Source organism: Amblyomma americanum, chromosome 3 (genome assembly GCF_052857255.1).
Source record: "Amblyomma americanum isolate KBUSLIRL-KWMA chromosome 3, ASM5285725v1, whole genome shotgun sequence".
NCBI lineage: Eukaryota > Metazoa > Arthropoda > Arachnida > Ixodida > Ixodidae > Amblyomma > Amblyomma americanum.
In genome coordinates, this window is record NC_135499.1 from 12,867,474 (window position 1) to 12,883,425 (window position 15,952).

A 15,952-nucleotide genomic window follows, 5' to 3' on the forward strand; every position below is an offset into this window, starting at 1 on the left:
TCACAGACACCGGTGACTGGAAGCTGTTGCTCTTGATGCGTGTGCACAGTTTTGACCAGCCATACACAAAGGCGTCGTGTCATCTTCCCGAGCTCCCAATGTTTATGTACCTGAAGAGGTATCGGTGATCAACGATGGCCAGGAGTATAATGCTGTGTCTGCATGACAAAAAGAAAAAAATCAAACACTGTGTGCAGTGGCGAGTGGTATGCTTTATTTTTTTCAATGCTTAAACAGTGGGAATCGCTACAGTTATCATAACCTTCAATGAAACAAGTTGATCTCCTGTATGAGCATTCTGAACTTTATCCACTGCAAATTCAAAACTCGAGATGTCAACAGAGTTTTGGCAAACGTCTATAGATTCCTGTTTAGATGAAGTTTGAAATTAACAGAACAGTCAGAAGACACTTACCATCCTTTATAGTTGTAATAGCCAGCAGCGTGTTCTTGTGGCGGCGAGATTGGAATGTGGCATCCATCCAAGGCACCGATTGCCTGTGGGAAGCCACTTACGGCGTAAAACTCGCAAATATAATCTGCAATTTCTGGACGGCTGACCATGCGGATCCACCGCGCCTCCAGCACTTCAATCACTGCACCAACGACTTGCTAATGATGTTCACAGTGGAACGCCCCACACCGAACAGATGCACGATTGTCTGGTCCTCAGCGCTCAGCCGTGTGGAAATATGGGGGAGACAAAGCCTTTCAACCCGCCCGCACTCCCATTTCGCAGATGCAGTGTTGCCACTCGCTAACCGCAGATGGGTTCCTGCTCGATGGACAAAGGGACGGGACGACAATAGCGTTAACACTCATATGCTATTTATTACACTTGCAATTAATACACAGAGCGGGCCAGCTAGCTACAAAGCATCAACGAGGCATTCCTCGGAAATAGAAGGCTACATAAGAGGGACTTCCGACTTACCGGCTGGGGCAGGGGCGCAACTTCGGAGGTATCGGCGGCGAACGTTTGTATGCGCCGATAATGGCGGCCGGGTTTTCCTGTGCGCGCTGCATTCTTGGGGCAAAGCTATTCCCTAGCATTTGCTGGGGAAGGCGACCAGAGCGCGCGTTTGCTGCGCTCGCTTCGCTGCCTGGAACCAGAAGTCCAGCGGCAAGGCAGAACGGATCCCCGTGCGCCTGCCGTGGAAGGTGACGAGAGCGTGCGGCTGCAACCGGTCACGACGCTGGCCGGATCCCGAAGAGACTCTGTCCGGTCCCGCAGAATTCCGCATAACCTACGAGGTGGCGCTTCCGTCGCCGTTTCCTTTCCCCCATGAAGGAGACCTCTCCTCGCCCAGCTGGGGCTGTCCCGACGCACACCGATGGAGATGGTCGGCTGCGTTGAGATGGAGGGGGAAAACAGGTTTCCACAACTGTAGCCGGTAAAGGCCAATCGCCACACGTTTCTCCACCGGGATGGCCTCCCGCATGTTTGTGGTGGCACGTTCAAGCGCACACCGCAGCGCGTCGACAACGTAGCGGAATGTGGCAGGCGTGACGCGGAGCGACTGGCGAAAGTGAGATTCGCCCAGGTTCGGCAATGTGTCCTCAAACCACCTTTCGTCGCGCTGAAAGGCCCATTGCTCTCTTTGCACTGCTGGCAAGCTTGCGGCAACCGCAGCACAAAGCGCGACGGCGTTGGCACGAAGTTGCTGCTCAAAGTCGTTTGTAGCAGCCTCTTGGGAGCGTATGGCTGACCTTAGCTGTGCTAGCTTGCTTCGGCACTCAGCTAGCCTGGTAAGGCGCTCCACTCATAAGCATAGAAGAGCAGCAACAATCTGCTGCCGCCGTCGCAAGTCCATTTCCTCAGCAGGTGTGTCGTCCGTCCTGTGGTCCGCCATTTGCATACTGCTAGAGAACTGGCCTTGCTTTGGCTTGGATTGAACGCGTGATGGCTAGGCATGATTCATAAGTTAGCGCAAATGCAAATATGCATAAAAGACATTGAAAAGCGCAGGAAGGCTATTGCTACGCTACTAACTACTCTAGTGGCGCCATACAGCGGCTAAACTGCATTTCCTGGCAGTTGGCAAGCCTTGAGCCATCTCGGGGCTAGATGCTTCGTCTTCTTCATCTTTCGTGCTGCCTGCTGCCTTGCGCGTTCCAACGTCTTGCGCGTCTAATTAAAGCAAGTAAACCAGCCCTGCTTACGTCAACCGTTTCTCAGTGACATATTTGGTGGAGGAGCCGGGGAACGGCCCATGTACGCTGACCTCGAGGACACCTTTGATGTCAGCTCTCAACGCGTGGCTACAACACCAGTCCACAAGGTGAGCCGCCGCCTGCGAGGCCTACAACCCGAGTTCGGCCAACTGACAGCGCCGGTAAGAGCCATGACATCCACCGCGGCTAGCCAGACAAGTCAGCACTCCGGGAATGCCCCTCCATTTGTCCTTCATGCACCTCGATCGCCGCCACCGTTCCACGGGGACAGGTTCGAGGACGTCGAAGACTGGTTGGCCAGCTTTGACCGAGTGGCGAGTTTCAATGAGTGGGACGGTGAGCGCAAGCTGCGCAACGTCTACTTTGCGCTGCAGGACTCGGCCAAAACGTGGTTTGAGAACCACGAAGCTTCCTTTACCACCTGGGAGGCTTTTCGTCGAGAGCTGCTAGCGAAATTTACCAGCAGCGAAAGAAAAGATAAAGCTGAAATCGCCCTGCGCTCGAGATCACAGCAGCCGAACGAGGGCGTCGCGATGTTCATCGAGGACATGACCCGACTGTTCAATCAGGCCGACCCTGCTATGCCCGAAGCCCAGAAGGTGCGCCACTTAATGCGTGGCGTAAAAGAGCAGCTGTTTGCCGGACTGGTCCGTGACCCGCCACAAACAGTGTCCGACTTCACCAAGGACGCAATGGGTATCGAGCGCTCTTTACAGGAACGGGGCGCCCACTACGGACGTCAGGCTACTGTAGCAGCCGCTTCCCAGTCCCAGAACACGCCTACGTCGCTGCCCGCCGAGGACCTTCGGGAGCTTGTAAGAAGCCTTGTGCGCGAGGAACTGGCGAAACTTTGCTTTGAAGCTCCACAGGTCAGCGTCGCTGCCGTTACGGACGTGGTCCGCGAAGAAATCCGACGAGTTGTGCAGCCACCCCCAGCTCCACACCCGGCGCCCTCCGTTATGACGTACAGCGACGCGCTACGAAGTCCCGGGCCAGCGATGCGAGCCTTTTCCCCCATCGCTCCTGTGCAATACCTGCAGAAGCCAATCGCAACAGCACCCTCCGTGCCGCAGGAGTTCAGGCCCCCCGTGAGCAAAGCGCACGTTTGGCGTACGCCAAACAATCGGCCGCTCTGTTACCACTGCGGAGAGCCCGGCCACATCCTCCGCCACTGCCCCTACCGCAGGATGGGTTTAAGGGGGTTTTCACCTGAGGCACCTCGACCATGCTACGGTGAAAGAACCCGGGATATTGAACAGTACTTGGCTGATAACGTGCAATCTTCGACCTCGCAGCGACGCCAGCCCCGATCGCCATCCCCAAGGCGGTTCCCTTCGCCCGGCCGCCCGTCATCCTCTGGCCAGTTCAGAGGTACGTCCCCACGTCGGGAAAACTGAAGACTGTGTCCTCCGGGGGTAGGGCTGCCGCTACTGGACCGAGTCAAGAGCCTCCACCCGACGATGCGCCACGACGCTCCGACCGACGACGACCTGACCCGACGGCCTTGGCGACGCGCTGCAACCGACTGGCCTCCGCCGAAATTCCGGTATTCGCCGACAACCACGACGTTACCGCACTCGTGGATACCGGCGCCGATTTTTCGGTAATGAGCAGACGGTTACCCACGGTCTTAAGGAAGGTTCTGACCCCTTGGTCCGGACAGCTGGTGGCCACGTGGTAACTCCGATCGGTGTCTGCACTTCGCGAATCCAGATCTGCGGTGTTACTTTCCCTGGTTGCTTTGCTGTGTTACCCGAGTGCTCCAAAGACCTCATACTCGGTTTGGATTTCCTTCAGGAGTACGGTGCCGTTATCAATCTCCAGCAGCTAATCGTGTCGTTTTCCACCCAAGGTCCTGTCGACGACGATACCGAGCCACGCAGGGCTAAGTTACGCGTCTGTGACGACCACGTTTTGATCCCATAGAGATCCAGCATGTTTGTTACTGTAGAGTGCGATAACAGCACCAAAATTCGTGGCATCGCTGAAACCAACATGTCGCTGCTCCTTGGTCAGCAAGTCTGTGTTGCTCGAGGAATTGTTGAACTGAGCAAGGGCCGAACCGAACTCTTGGTGACCAATTTTGGTTGTGAACCTCAGTGTTTGCCTGGCAGAACAGCTATTGCGTATTTCGAGGAACTCAGCGAATTCGCGGGACAGTACGCTTTGTCCGGAGCCCCGGCATCAGTGGAGGAACCGACCACTCCCATAAACACTGACGTGAGCCCAAACCTCCCAACTAACCAGAAACGCTGCTTGGAAAGCGTTATGTTGTCTTTCCGTGATTGCTTTGCCTCGACCTCCAAGGTTAGGCAGACACCGCTCACAAAGCACCGAATTATAGTTGACACCAACCAACGGCCGTCATGTCAGCCGCCCTACCGCATCTCTTCGAAGGAGCGCGATGCCATTCGCCGTTAAGTTCAAGAAATGCTCAAGGACGACGTGATACAGCCGTCGACGAGCCCGTGGGCGTCGCCTGTTGTTCTAGTGGCAAAGAAAGATGGAACCCTACGGTTCTGCGTTGATTACAGACGTTTAAACAAAGTCACTAAAAAGGATGTTTGTCCTCTCCCGCATATTGATGACTCCCTGGACCGGCTGCGCCACGCCAAGTACTTCTCATCGCTAGATTTACGAAGCGACTATTGGCAAATCGAGGTGGACGAACGCGACTGGGAAAAGACCGCCTTTATTACACCGGACAGTCTGTACGAATTCCGGGTGCTCCCTTTTGGCCGGTGCTCTGCTCCTGCAACCTTCCAGAGGATGATGGACACCGTTCTTGCCGATCTCAAATGGCAGTCCTGTCTCGTGTACTTGGATGACATTGTCATCTTTTCTGACACGTTAGAAGAGCACCTGTGACGCCTGAGCACCTGTGACGCCGGTCTTTCCCTGAAGCCCGAAAAGTGTCACTTCGCTTTTGAAGAGTTGAAGTTTCTAGGCCACATCGTGAGCGCTAAAGGGGTTAGCCCAGACCCCGATAAGACTGCTGCCGTGGCTGCTTTTCCTGTGCCCACCGATAAGCGCAGTGTACGCCGCTTTCTGGGTCTCTGCGCCTATTATCGGCGTTTTGTGCAGAACTTCTCCCAAATCGCTGAGCCCCTCACGCGACTCACGAAAGATTCCGAACCATTCTTCTGGAGCCTGGAGCAACAGCAAGCCTTTGAAGACCTCCGCACTCGTCTCCAAAGTACGCCCATCCTTGGACACTTCGACGAGTCAGCCGACACTGAACTACACACAGACGCCAGCAACATCGCCCTCGGTGCGGTCCTTGTGCAGAGGCAGGATGGTCTCGAACGCGTAATCGCATACGCGAGCCGCACCTTGTCACGATCTGAGGCGAACTATTCCACCACCGAAAAAGAATGTCTGGCCATTGTGTGGGCACTAACCAAATTTCGCCCGTACCTATATGGCTGCCCTTTAAGGGTCGTCAGTGACCACCACTCGCTATGTTGGCTGGCGAACCTCAAAGATCCCTCGGGACGGCTTGCACGCTGGAGCCTTCGACTTCAGGAATTCGATGTCACCATCATCTATAAGTCTGGTAGGAAGCACAGTGATGCCGACTGTTTGTCTCGTGCTCCTATCGAGAACAACCGAGCTGACCCCGACGACGATTCTGTTTTTCTTGGTGCCATCTCCACGTCCATCCTCATTCAACACCAAAGGGACAACAGCGAACTACGGCCCCTCATTGAGTATCTAGAAGGAAGCGCTCAGTCTCCTCCGCGAATCTTTTCGCGCGAGCTGTCGTCGTTCTGTTTACGTGAAGGCGTCCTGTATAAGAAAAACTACAGTCCAACAGAAGCTGTCTATCTTCTCGTCGTGCCTACGGCCCTTCGCGACGAAGTCCTGCTGGCGAGCCATGATGACCCATCTTCTGGTCACCTGGGTTTTTGTCGAACTTTGGCACGAATACGGCAAAAATACTACTGGCCAAGGGTTGCTGCAGTTGTGAAACGTTACGTAAGAACTTGCCGCGAATGCCAGCGTCGCAAGACGCCGCCGACTAAACCAGCCGGCCTACTCCAGCCTATTGATCCACCTCATGTTCCCTTCCACCAAGTTGGCATGGACATACTCGGCCCATTTCCGGAGTCCTCTCTGGGTAACCGCTACATTGTGGTCGCCACCGACTACCTCAGCAGATACTGTGAGACTAAAGCTCTTCCCCATGGTACTGCTGACGAAATTGCGAACTTTTTCATTCAAAACATTGTGCTTCGTCACGGTGCACCCACCATCGTTTTAACTGACAGGGGAACAGCGTTCACCTCGGCCCTTGCGCAGGAGGTTATGCGCCTAAGCGGCACCAGTCACCACAAAACAACCGCTTACCACCCTCAAACGAACGGCCTCACCGAACGGCTCAACAAGATGATCGCCGACATGATTTCTATGTATGTCGACGCGGACCACCGGAACTGGGACGCCATACTCCCTTACGTCACCTTTGCCTATAATACTGCAGTCCAGGAAACGACACGCTTCACTCCATTTCGTTTAGTACATGGTCGCGAAGCCACAACCATGCTGGATGCAGTGCTGCTTCCAGCTAGCGCTACCCCCTCTGTTATGGGTGCTGCCCAATTTGTTCGTTACGCTGAGGCCGCCCGCCAAGTCGCTCGAGAGCGCATCCGGCACCAGCAAGTTCATGACGCTCAGCGATACAACCTCCGTCACCGAAATATGCGTTACCAGCCCGGCGAACAAGTCTGGGTGTGGAGCCCAATCCGCATGAGGGGACGCTCTGAGAAGCTTCTACGCAGATACTTTGGCCCCTACGAGGTGCTCCGCCAGCTCATTCAAGTTACCTACGAAGTCCTCCCCCAAGGAACAGTTCGCTCTTCTAGACGGCCAACCTCCGAAGTTGTCCACGTCGCTCGGATGAAGCCGTACCACGCCCGCTAGCCCCTCGCGCGTGTCTACACCACACTCCAGACACCTGCGACTACCCTTGTGGTCCTGCCTGCAATTGCTACCACACTGAGTCGGTGTCTTCAAAAGAGGGGGAACAATGCTACGCTACTAACTACTCTAGTGGCGCCATACAGCTGCTAAACTGAATTTCCTGGCAGTTGGCAAGCCTTGAGCCATCTCAGGGCTAGATGCTTCGTCTTCTTCATCTCTCGTGCTGCCTGCTGCCTTGCGCATTCCAACATCTTGCGCATCTAATTAAAGCAAGTAAACCAGCCCTGCTTACGTCAACCGTTTCTCAGTGACACTATTAAACCTGTTTCTTGTTCAACCTTCGCAACACATTAAAACATACACTGAAATATTTTCGCTGCGCCAGTGTTTGTCCATCGCAACTGCCATCAATTCAAAATGACATTAGTTTTGGCCGTGTAGCAGCATGCAAAAATAAATGACATTAAGTCGAACGAATGACATTCGATGGGAATGACATTAAATCTGCCATGTGGCAGGGGTATAACTTAGATAATTCTGCCAGGTCTGTTCTGTCTGTGTACTCTGTTGCTTTCATGCTTTGGCGCTTCTTAATCAGATCTTTCGTCTCCTGCGATAGCTTGCCAGTGTCCTGTTGAACCAACCGAACGCCTACTTCTACTGCGCATTCCGTGATGATCGCTATGAGGTTATCGTTCATTGCTCGAACATTAAGATCATCTGCCGCAGTTAAAGCCGACTATCTGTTCTGCAGTGAAATCCTGAATTTCTCTACTTTTCCTCTTACCCCTAACTCATTAATCAGCTTCCACTTCAATAGTTTCTTCCATTGCCTTTCTAATCAAATTCGAGACCTTACCATTCTGTGGTTACAACAGCGCACCTTTCCTAGGACCTCCACACCTTGTACGATGCAAGGATGAGCGCTTAGTGAGAAGTCTGTTTCGTTTTTACTCTTACCATTTGGGCTCTTCCACATCCATTTCCTGTGCTCTTGTTTGCAGAAGAAGGTATTAATGATCCGTAAATTATTTCTTTCTGCGAAATCTACTAATGCTCCTCTCTGCTGTTCCTAAAGCCTATGCCATATTCACCTACTGCCTGGTCTCCAACCTGCTTCTTCCCTACCTTGACATTGAAGTCGCCCGTCAGCCGGTTCCATGTCCTCATAGAAGTTTGCTGCGATCTGGTTAGCATAGCTAGATGTAGGTGCAAAGTCCTGCACCACCTTCAGTTTATACTTCTTATTATGCTCAATTACAATAGCTGCCACCCTCCTGTTAATACTATAGAAATCCTCTGCGTTGCCAGCAATACCCTGATTGATGATGAATTTCACACATATTTTTCATCTGTCCACTAATTCACGATAGCACAGTATGTGCCTGGCCATTAACACTCTGTGCGCCTCATCTGTACTTCTAACTTCACTAAGCCCTATGACATCCCATTTAATGCCCGCTAGTTCCTCGAACAGCACTGCTTGGCTAGCCTCACTGGATAAGGTTCTAGCGATAAATGTTGCCAGGTTCAGTTTCCAATGGTGGCCTGCCCGGAGCCAGAGAATCTTAGCACCCTCTGCTAAGTCATAGGTTGGACTCTTGCCTTGGTCAGTTCCTCGCAGCCACTGGGGACTGAGGGCAGAGGGTTAATTGGTGAAAAAGGGGACTCTCTGGTGAAAAAATGGCAGTTCGTGTCGAAAAATCATATTTTCGGTTTTTGCTTGTTTTATTATATTTTGCTGTTTTATTTCATGTCCAACAATACCAGTGCCGAATACAGATACGAAATTTCTAAAACCTGCGAACACGCCACGTCATTGCAAAATAAACATATTTAGCTACTTTCACGACGGAAACAAATTTAAATATTGGTGTTTCTCGTCATTGCAATGCTGCATGCATGTAAAGGAAGCCCCCTTGATTTAGACACGTTCTTCAGCAGTCTCACAGCTCGAAAAAAAATTTTTTTTAAAGTTTTTTATTGTCCCAAGAAGCGGCATCTCCACTCTGTCTTTAAATGACTTGGGTCGCATTTATCGTTTTTATGCAACTTCGGTGTTTATGCATGACATTATTGCAGTTACTCTCATCACATCACAATTGATTTTGGTCTGGATATGCTTACTATGTGCATAGTGAAGCTACACTATTTTTATTGCAATTAATTTATTGCAATTAACATTAATCATAAAGGGACATTCTCAAGACTATTTGTTTTTGAAAAATTCAGAAATTTTTTATGTGGCAAACTTTTTCCCATTGCATCAAAGGAATTATAGTGAGCAAAAAGAGATATTTTATTAGTGTTGCCAAGTGTATATACTGGCAAGAAATACTGTATTTACTCGTGTAATTTGTGCACTTTTCTTCTTTAAATTAGGGCTTCAAAAAGGGTGTGTGCAAACACATCTTAAAAAAACAAGCACAAGGTCATAACATGCAGTATATACTGCCTGTACATTGACCCCCCAACTTGAACCTAGGAAGGAGAGGACTCATAATATAGGGAGCATACTCCCCTCTATGTACAGTCGGGGACAAAAGTCTCTGGACCACGCGTTGCTCAAACGAAGCCGATATCTCTACTATTAGCAGGCGGCTGGAGGCCACATTTGTGGAGATGAAAGAACAAAATTTTGACTTTTACTTTCAGAAGTGTCTTCCAGCCACCGGCTTCGTTTCAGGAATCCGTGGTCCAGGGACTTTTGTGCCCGACTGTAGTTCCCTGCAGGATGGTGTGGCAATGCGAGCGCAACTCAAAGCAATAAACGCTCATAGGTACAATTGCAGAGCCAGCAGTCAGAGGCAAATGGAGATAACAGACAGTGGTGCTCCAACTGCTTCATTTGCACCATTCTGATACATTTACGTTTTGCTGCTCCAGTCTGCTCCAAAAGCGGAAAATTGATCAACATTAATTGTGCCTTAGCTGCTCCGAAAAGAAGACTCAATCACATGAAAACGACTATTTTTGGAACCATTCAGGCTTCCAGTAGGCATCCTACTAGCATGTTTCCGCAGTTGGCAATCCAGGGTTGGCTTGTAGAATTTAGCTGCCAGTTCATTCGCGCACTTGGAAGAAGGAAAGAGCTTGGGAGAGGCGGTTAAGTCATATTTTTTGAAGCCGGCTCCCCCCTTACTTGGCCGTCTCAGCGTGGTTACGCATATGCCGCAGGCATTGCAGCAGATGACGCCGCTGCACCCAGCATTAGTATTGGCTGTGCTTTTGGCGGAAGACTCCCAGTAGTCCTTGCAAAAGCGCGTGATTTCCGGCATACTTTTTGGAGTGCAGCTCGGATAACGAGGGCCTCTCTCATGTTTTCCTTCCTCCATGTTCGCACATCACGTTGGTTGCATCAAAAGGTTGCATCATGTCAGTCAACCCTGAAGCGGGCTGAAGAAGTCACATCTGGGTTGAAGAACAAAACCTTGGAGCAGGTCCAACAAGGTTAAGCTTTGTAGAAACAAGGGAATTTCAGCCTTGCTGAATCACTTTGTGAGCTTGATGGATTTGTAAAAAATTTCAAGAACCGTTGAGATAGTGCCAACTTGAAAAAAGAATAGTTCAAGTGAATGTGTCACTTTGGACTTTCAGTCAAGCATGCTTGGCTGAACTTGCATGCAACACAATGCCAGCATTAATAAAATGTCACTGTTTTTTGTAAGCACCTTCCTTCTGTTTTTTTTTTCTTCCTAGCTACCCAAGGCTGAACCTGATCTCATAAGTAAAAAATTCGCCATTCTGGGTGACTCCTTTCTTCCGTTCTGGGTGCTCCCGGGTTGCTCCAGAATTATCGTTCTTATACAAAGGTGCTCCAAAATGAATATTTTTCTGCTCCAAAAATTGCCCCAGAACTCGAAATAGCTGGACCACCACTGAACAGACGATAAACCAGAACCCTCCCATGCAGCCTGGCTGACTAGCGGAAAACCAAGGAGCAGTTTCGGATTCCAGTGTGCGCAGCCGCTACGAAAAGTTTGCTCTCACAACTGTTTGTCCAGGAAAGCCACGCACACCTTTTGTAGCTGCACACGGCGACGCGGCTGCACTAATCTTACCAAGCCTGCCTTCGCACGCATGTGCTCGCTGGTGGTCTGACGCAGCAGGGAGTGCTAAATTTGAGAGTAAAAGTTTTTGTAAAAAAAACCAGGGTGATAAATCAGGTGTGCACAAATTATGTGTGGGTGCAAATTATGCCAGTAAATGCAGTAGCTCCAAAAAAACATCCTTATATTTCAAATGCGTGTCTTGCAAAAATTGAACGAGGCAAGGTAGGTGAAAATTGACAACAGATTTAAAGAGAACTGATAAATATACCTGGCACAAATATTAAGAAAAAATTTTTGTTCAGGAGCATGTTCCCTCATTGTGAAAAATCCAGGCGCTAACGAACAACGACACAGAGGGGACACAGCACTTATTCGCAACTACAAGAATTTTTATTCAGAGGCTTCTATGTATAAAACAAAAACCGATACAAACCCAGAGTAATCGCACGCCACATGTCGACCGATGTGCAGGAAAAGATTAACACGCGGTTTTCAATCGCTCTTTCAAAAATCTTCTCTCCACCAGACAAAAGTCCACAAAAGAAGGCAACATCATCGTTTTGGGGGACAAGCCTGTTTCAGCGGAAGACCGAAATGTTTTACAGTTGGGACTGAAGTTTGGTTTTGAGCCCGTTCTTCATCCCACAGAGAAGCTCGCTGTCTCAAAGTCCGTGTATGGGCGCGTCTCTAGCGACTTTCGTCTTAGATGCGTGGACGAATGCCTAACAGGGCTGCAGAGGACCGAAGAGAAGCAAAGGAAGTATGGGAGCACGGACCGGCTGGTTGAATATATGCTGGAATATGGCCTGCGGCCGCTGGTTGCTGTCAAGGATGGAGTGTTCGTCGTCATGCCAACCGGCACATTCAAGGAAAAGGCAAGTGGGGCGGTTGGCAAGAATTTTAAAGAAGTAGAATTTAGAGCGAACGCAGTGAAGAAGCAGGCAGTGACACTTCTTCAGAGCCACAGCCGTCAACGTCTAGCGTCTTCAGTGAAGGCAGCCTCGGCAACTCATCGGGAAGCCTTCAGCGTGAAGACGCATAAGGAAGGTATGCCCTTCCATTGCATCGTTTTGGAGAACTCGTGGCAGGATACCGTCTCAAAGTATTTACAGAGCAATTTAGGATCTCTGAAGATAGATGACCCATACAGTATCAAGAACTCAGAAGCCGTGGTCAAGTACCTGATGGATTAAAACCTTGGGCAGTGCCATTTCCTCAGCATAGATGTGGAGGACCTATACTATTCGATGCCGCATAACATGTTAATGAGGTGTGTCCATTCATGCATCACTGGTGACAATGATGAAAAGGTGTTTATTGAAAGGTGCGGTGTGTTCCTTGAATCCTTCCTAGAAATTTTGTCGTCCTATTTGAAGTCTACAGTAATTGGTTATGGTGACTGTTTCTTCGTGCAGCACGCAGGGGTGTGCCTTGGGTCTAGGGTAGCTCCTGCTCTTAGTAGCATGTTCTTAGGCTTTGTTGACAAGAAGGTAGATCTAATTCAGCTGGCCTGTTTCGGAAGGCCTTTCGTTATGTTGATGACTACTTAATCATCGTCGACAACTGTGACAGCTTCGTATGCAGGGTAATAGACATAGTGAAATTGTTTACGGATAGCGGTATGGGCCTCAAGTTCATGCACGAGGTTCCAAATGAAGGAGAATTGCAGTTTCTGGACCTTCGAATGGTTAAGAACCTGGACCATCTTTGCTGGAGTTACCGTCCACATTCCGTGAAAGGCTTAATAAATTTTGCGTCATCACACTCGAAGCTCATCAAAGATGGAAGCGCGGTCTCGTGCTCAGCTGCATCAGTCTTGCCACCATTGCTTCAAGGAAAGTGTCGTTAATTATCAGGTGGAAATGCTGATTAACAGTAGATATCTAGGTCACGTGATTGGCAGAGCCAGTGAGAAGGTTATTCGCTGGGTAAACGCCCAGGGAAAAAACGACAAAAAAGAATGCAGCAAACCCGTGGTAGTACCGTATGTACATCGACTTTCACACTAGAATAAGAAAGGTGCTGGCAGGTATGGGATTCGTGTTATGTTTTCGGCTCCCAAAAAACTGTCAACGTTATGCCCTGCGATTGAAGCTAAGCCGGAGCTGGGCGCAAAGAAATGAAAAGGAGGATGTGCAGTCAGACATATATCACCGTACGTAGCGTGCAAAGTGGGCACAGTGTACAAAATCGCCATGTCGTGCGGAAAAGTGTACATAGGCCTGAGTGGTCGATGTTTGAATGTGCGACTGATGGAGGATGCCGGAGATTTGGAAAAAGGTAACACTCCAAACAATATGGTTCTTCATTGTCATGACTGCAGCAAGCGCAAGAAGAAATGTTTTCCCCTTTTTTCCAAAACTTGTGTTCTTTTCCGTTACCAAGATCATGTAACGCAGGAGATAGTTGAAGCCTATCATATCGCGGAAACGGGCCATACATGTGTTAGTGACCCTTCAGTTAGCTTGTCTGGTGGAGAGATAAGTTTTTTGAAAGAGTGATTGAAAACGGCATGTTAATCTTTTCCTGCACATCGGTCGACATGTGGCGTGCGATTACTCTGGGTTTGTTTTGGTTTTTGTTGTATATATAGAAGCCTCTGAATAAAAATTCTTGTAGCTGCGAGTAAGCGCTGTGTCCCTTCTGTGTCGTTGTTTGTTAGCGCCTGGATTTTTCATAATGAACGTATACCAACTAGCTCAGTTTTCTGCCCTGTTGTTGCATGTTCCCTCAGTCGCCGGTATCTGCACTGTTAATGAACCTAGCTTAAAAATGTTTCTATTGCGGTGTAGATGTAATTTCATGGTCCCTTTAAGCAGGATCCCCAAAAGGAAGCATGCTTAGCAAGGGCATCAAGAGTGGTGGGCATATGAGCTTAGGAAGTTTGCAGGGATAAGATGGCCTCAGCTGGCACAGGAAAGGGCCTGTTGGAAAGGCCTTCTTGCAACGGACGTCTACTGTTCAGTTCAGTGCCCTGTGAATGTGGGGCGCAAAGACATCAACGGAGCAGTTGCACTGCAGTTGGCAGCAAGTGCTTTGTGCGCATGCGTGATGTTGCACTAAAGTACACAGCTCATCCGTGTGTGGAACTAAGTTGGTGGTGGCACAGCATTCTTGCATCGTGCACTGCTGCTGAGCTGTGGGACAAAGCAGTCCATGCCATGCACTTGCAACCAGGAGTCTGTGTCGCTGGCTGGGGCAGGTTGGTCTTGTATCTGCTCCGAGAGGGCCACATTGTCACAGGCTGAAAGCGGTAGCTTAACAAGAGCGTTTTGCAGCACGGCGCTGGCAGGTGCCCTGGAGTATGGCATTGGTGTGCTGAACCTGAGTGAGCGGGGCCTCTCGGACGACCGGCTGCAACACCTCATGTCTGTGGCACCCCAGCAGAGCATCATCCTGCTGGAGGACATTGATGCCGCCTTCGTCAGCCGCGAGGAGAGCAGCACAGGTAGGGGAAAGAGATACGCTGCCGCATCTGTGGCAGCGCCCTCCCACATGGTAGTGAAGCTACGACCATGCGCCAGTGCACAACAAGCAGCGGCTGGTTACATCGCATCAGCTGAGCAAACGACGCTGCAGTTGGTGGTCAGTGCTTTGTGCACACTTTCCTCCGTTTTGCCCCTGCCCTGGGCACAAGGGGGGGTGTGGTGATAGCAGTAATCCCAATCTTTGCCAAGTGTGCCTTCAGGCTGAGCTTCACCTATGAGTTGCAAGTGCAGCAATGCTTGCAGTTCTTGGATACCCAAGCGTGCTGAAGGTATCAATCAGCCTTGCTCAGAAAAAGGTATTCTTAGTCTACTCATTCCAGGCATGTTAAAAGGGTGTAGCAGAAAACTGCCTGCATGCCACTCTTGACAATGCATCATGCCGTTCGTTTCCAGGTGCCAAGACTGAGTTGATCACCTCGGTGATAGGAGCCCTAGTCAAGGAAGCTAGGGGTACACTGGAGCACCGTTGCAGTGAAGAACCGCGAGGTCTTGAGACTTGTTGCAATTCCGTGCTACCACCAAATTTCCCATCGTGTAAAAAAGCTGGCTCATAAAGGTGGTGGCCTTTACCAAAAACCTTCCTGGCATTTGGAGTATGGTGCAGGGAAGACAAAAGGTAGAATGCAGCATCAAGCACGTACACAGGTTCGTCCCATGCAAAAGTGGGGTTGTTTGCCAAATGCCCCTTTCCTGTGACAAATACTTCCTAGGACAGACCAGACATTACATAAATGTTAGGCTACAAGAGCACCACGCAGGAGTAGGCACATTGTCGGGGGGGTGGGCAACTGGCCAACTATTGGACACCTCGGTTCCAATTAATGAGGCATACTGTATAAAAAAATAATTTGGCTTGTGCGTCAGCAAAACTTCAGTAAGAGTTCTCATACTATGCATTTCGATGGAGGCGAAACGCAAAAGATGCCCGTGTGCTGTGCGATATCAGTGCATGTTAAATATCCCGAGGTGGTCTACTGCTTAACTTCTTGCGTATTTTGTTCGACATCAATGCTTTGTGTTCATTTCACATTGTATTTGTGTTGATGATACTTCTTGTTGTTTCATTTGAATGATATTCGTGTTAATTTGCATTAGCTGGTGTTAATTTTTTGACTGCCTGTTACTCTGATTGCACTTTTGTTTCTTTTGTTTTACCTTTACTTTTCATACGGTGAATTATAACAAGTTAGAATTTTTATTCCAAGGTCGCATGGCTACCCTTTTTTTTTGTGGTTTCATTGTTTGCATTTTCATCTATTGCCTGTACACCCCTCCCATGTAGTACCCTCAGTCATGATATTTTGTATAAATAAA

The 15,952-nt window shown here is 49.7% G+C and overlaps 1 protein-coding gene across 4 annotated transcripts in view; it reads left to right on the plus strand.

Moving 5' to 3' along the window:
- Positions 1 to 15,952, plus strand: part of Bcs1 (mitochondrial chaperone BCS1) — a 149,203-nt gene that overhangs the window by 91,411 nt on the left and 41,840 nt on the right. For all 4 annotated transcript variants that reach the window (XM_077657133.1, XM_077657136.1, XM_077657134.1 and 1 more), the window contains exon 7: positions 14,429 to 14,598. In XM_077657133.1, the coding sequence (XP_077513259.1) occupies positions 14,429 to 14,598 (170 nt within the window). The remainder of the gene's footprint in view (positions 1 to 14,428; positions 14,599 to 15,952) is intronic.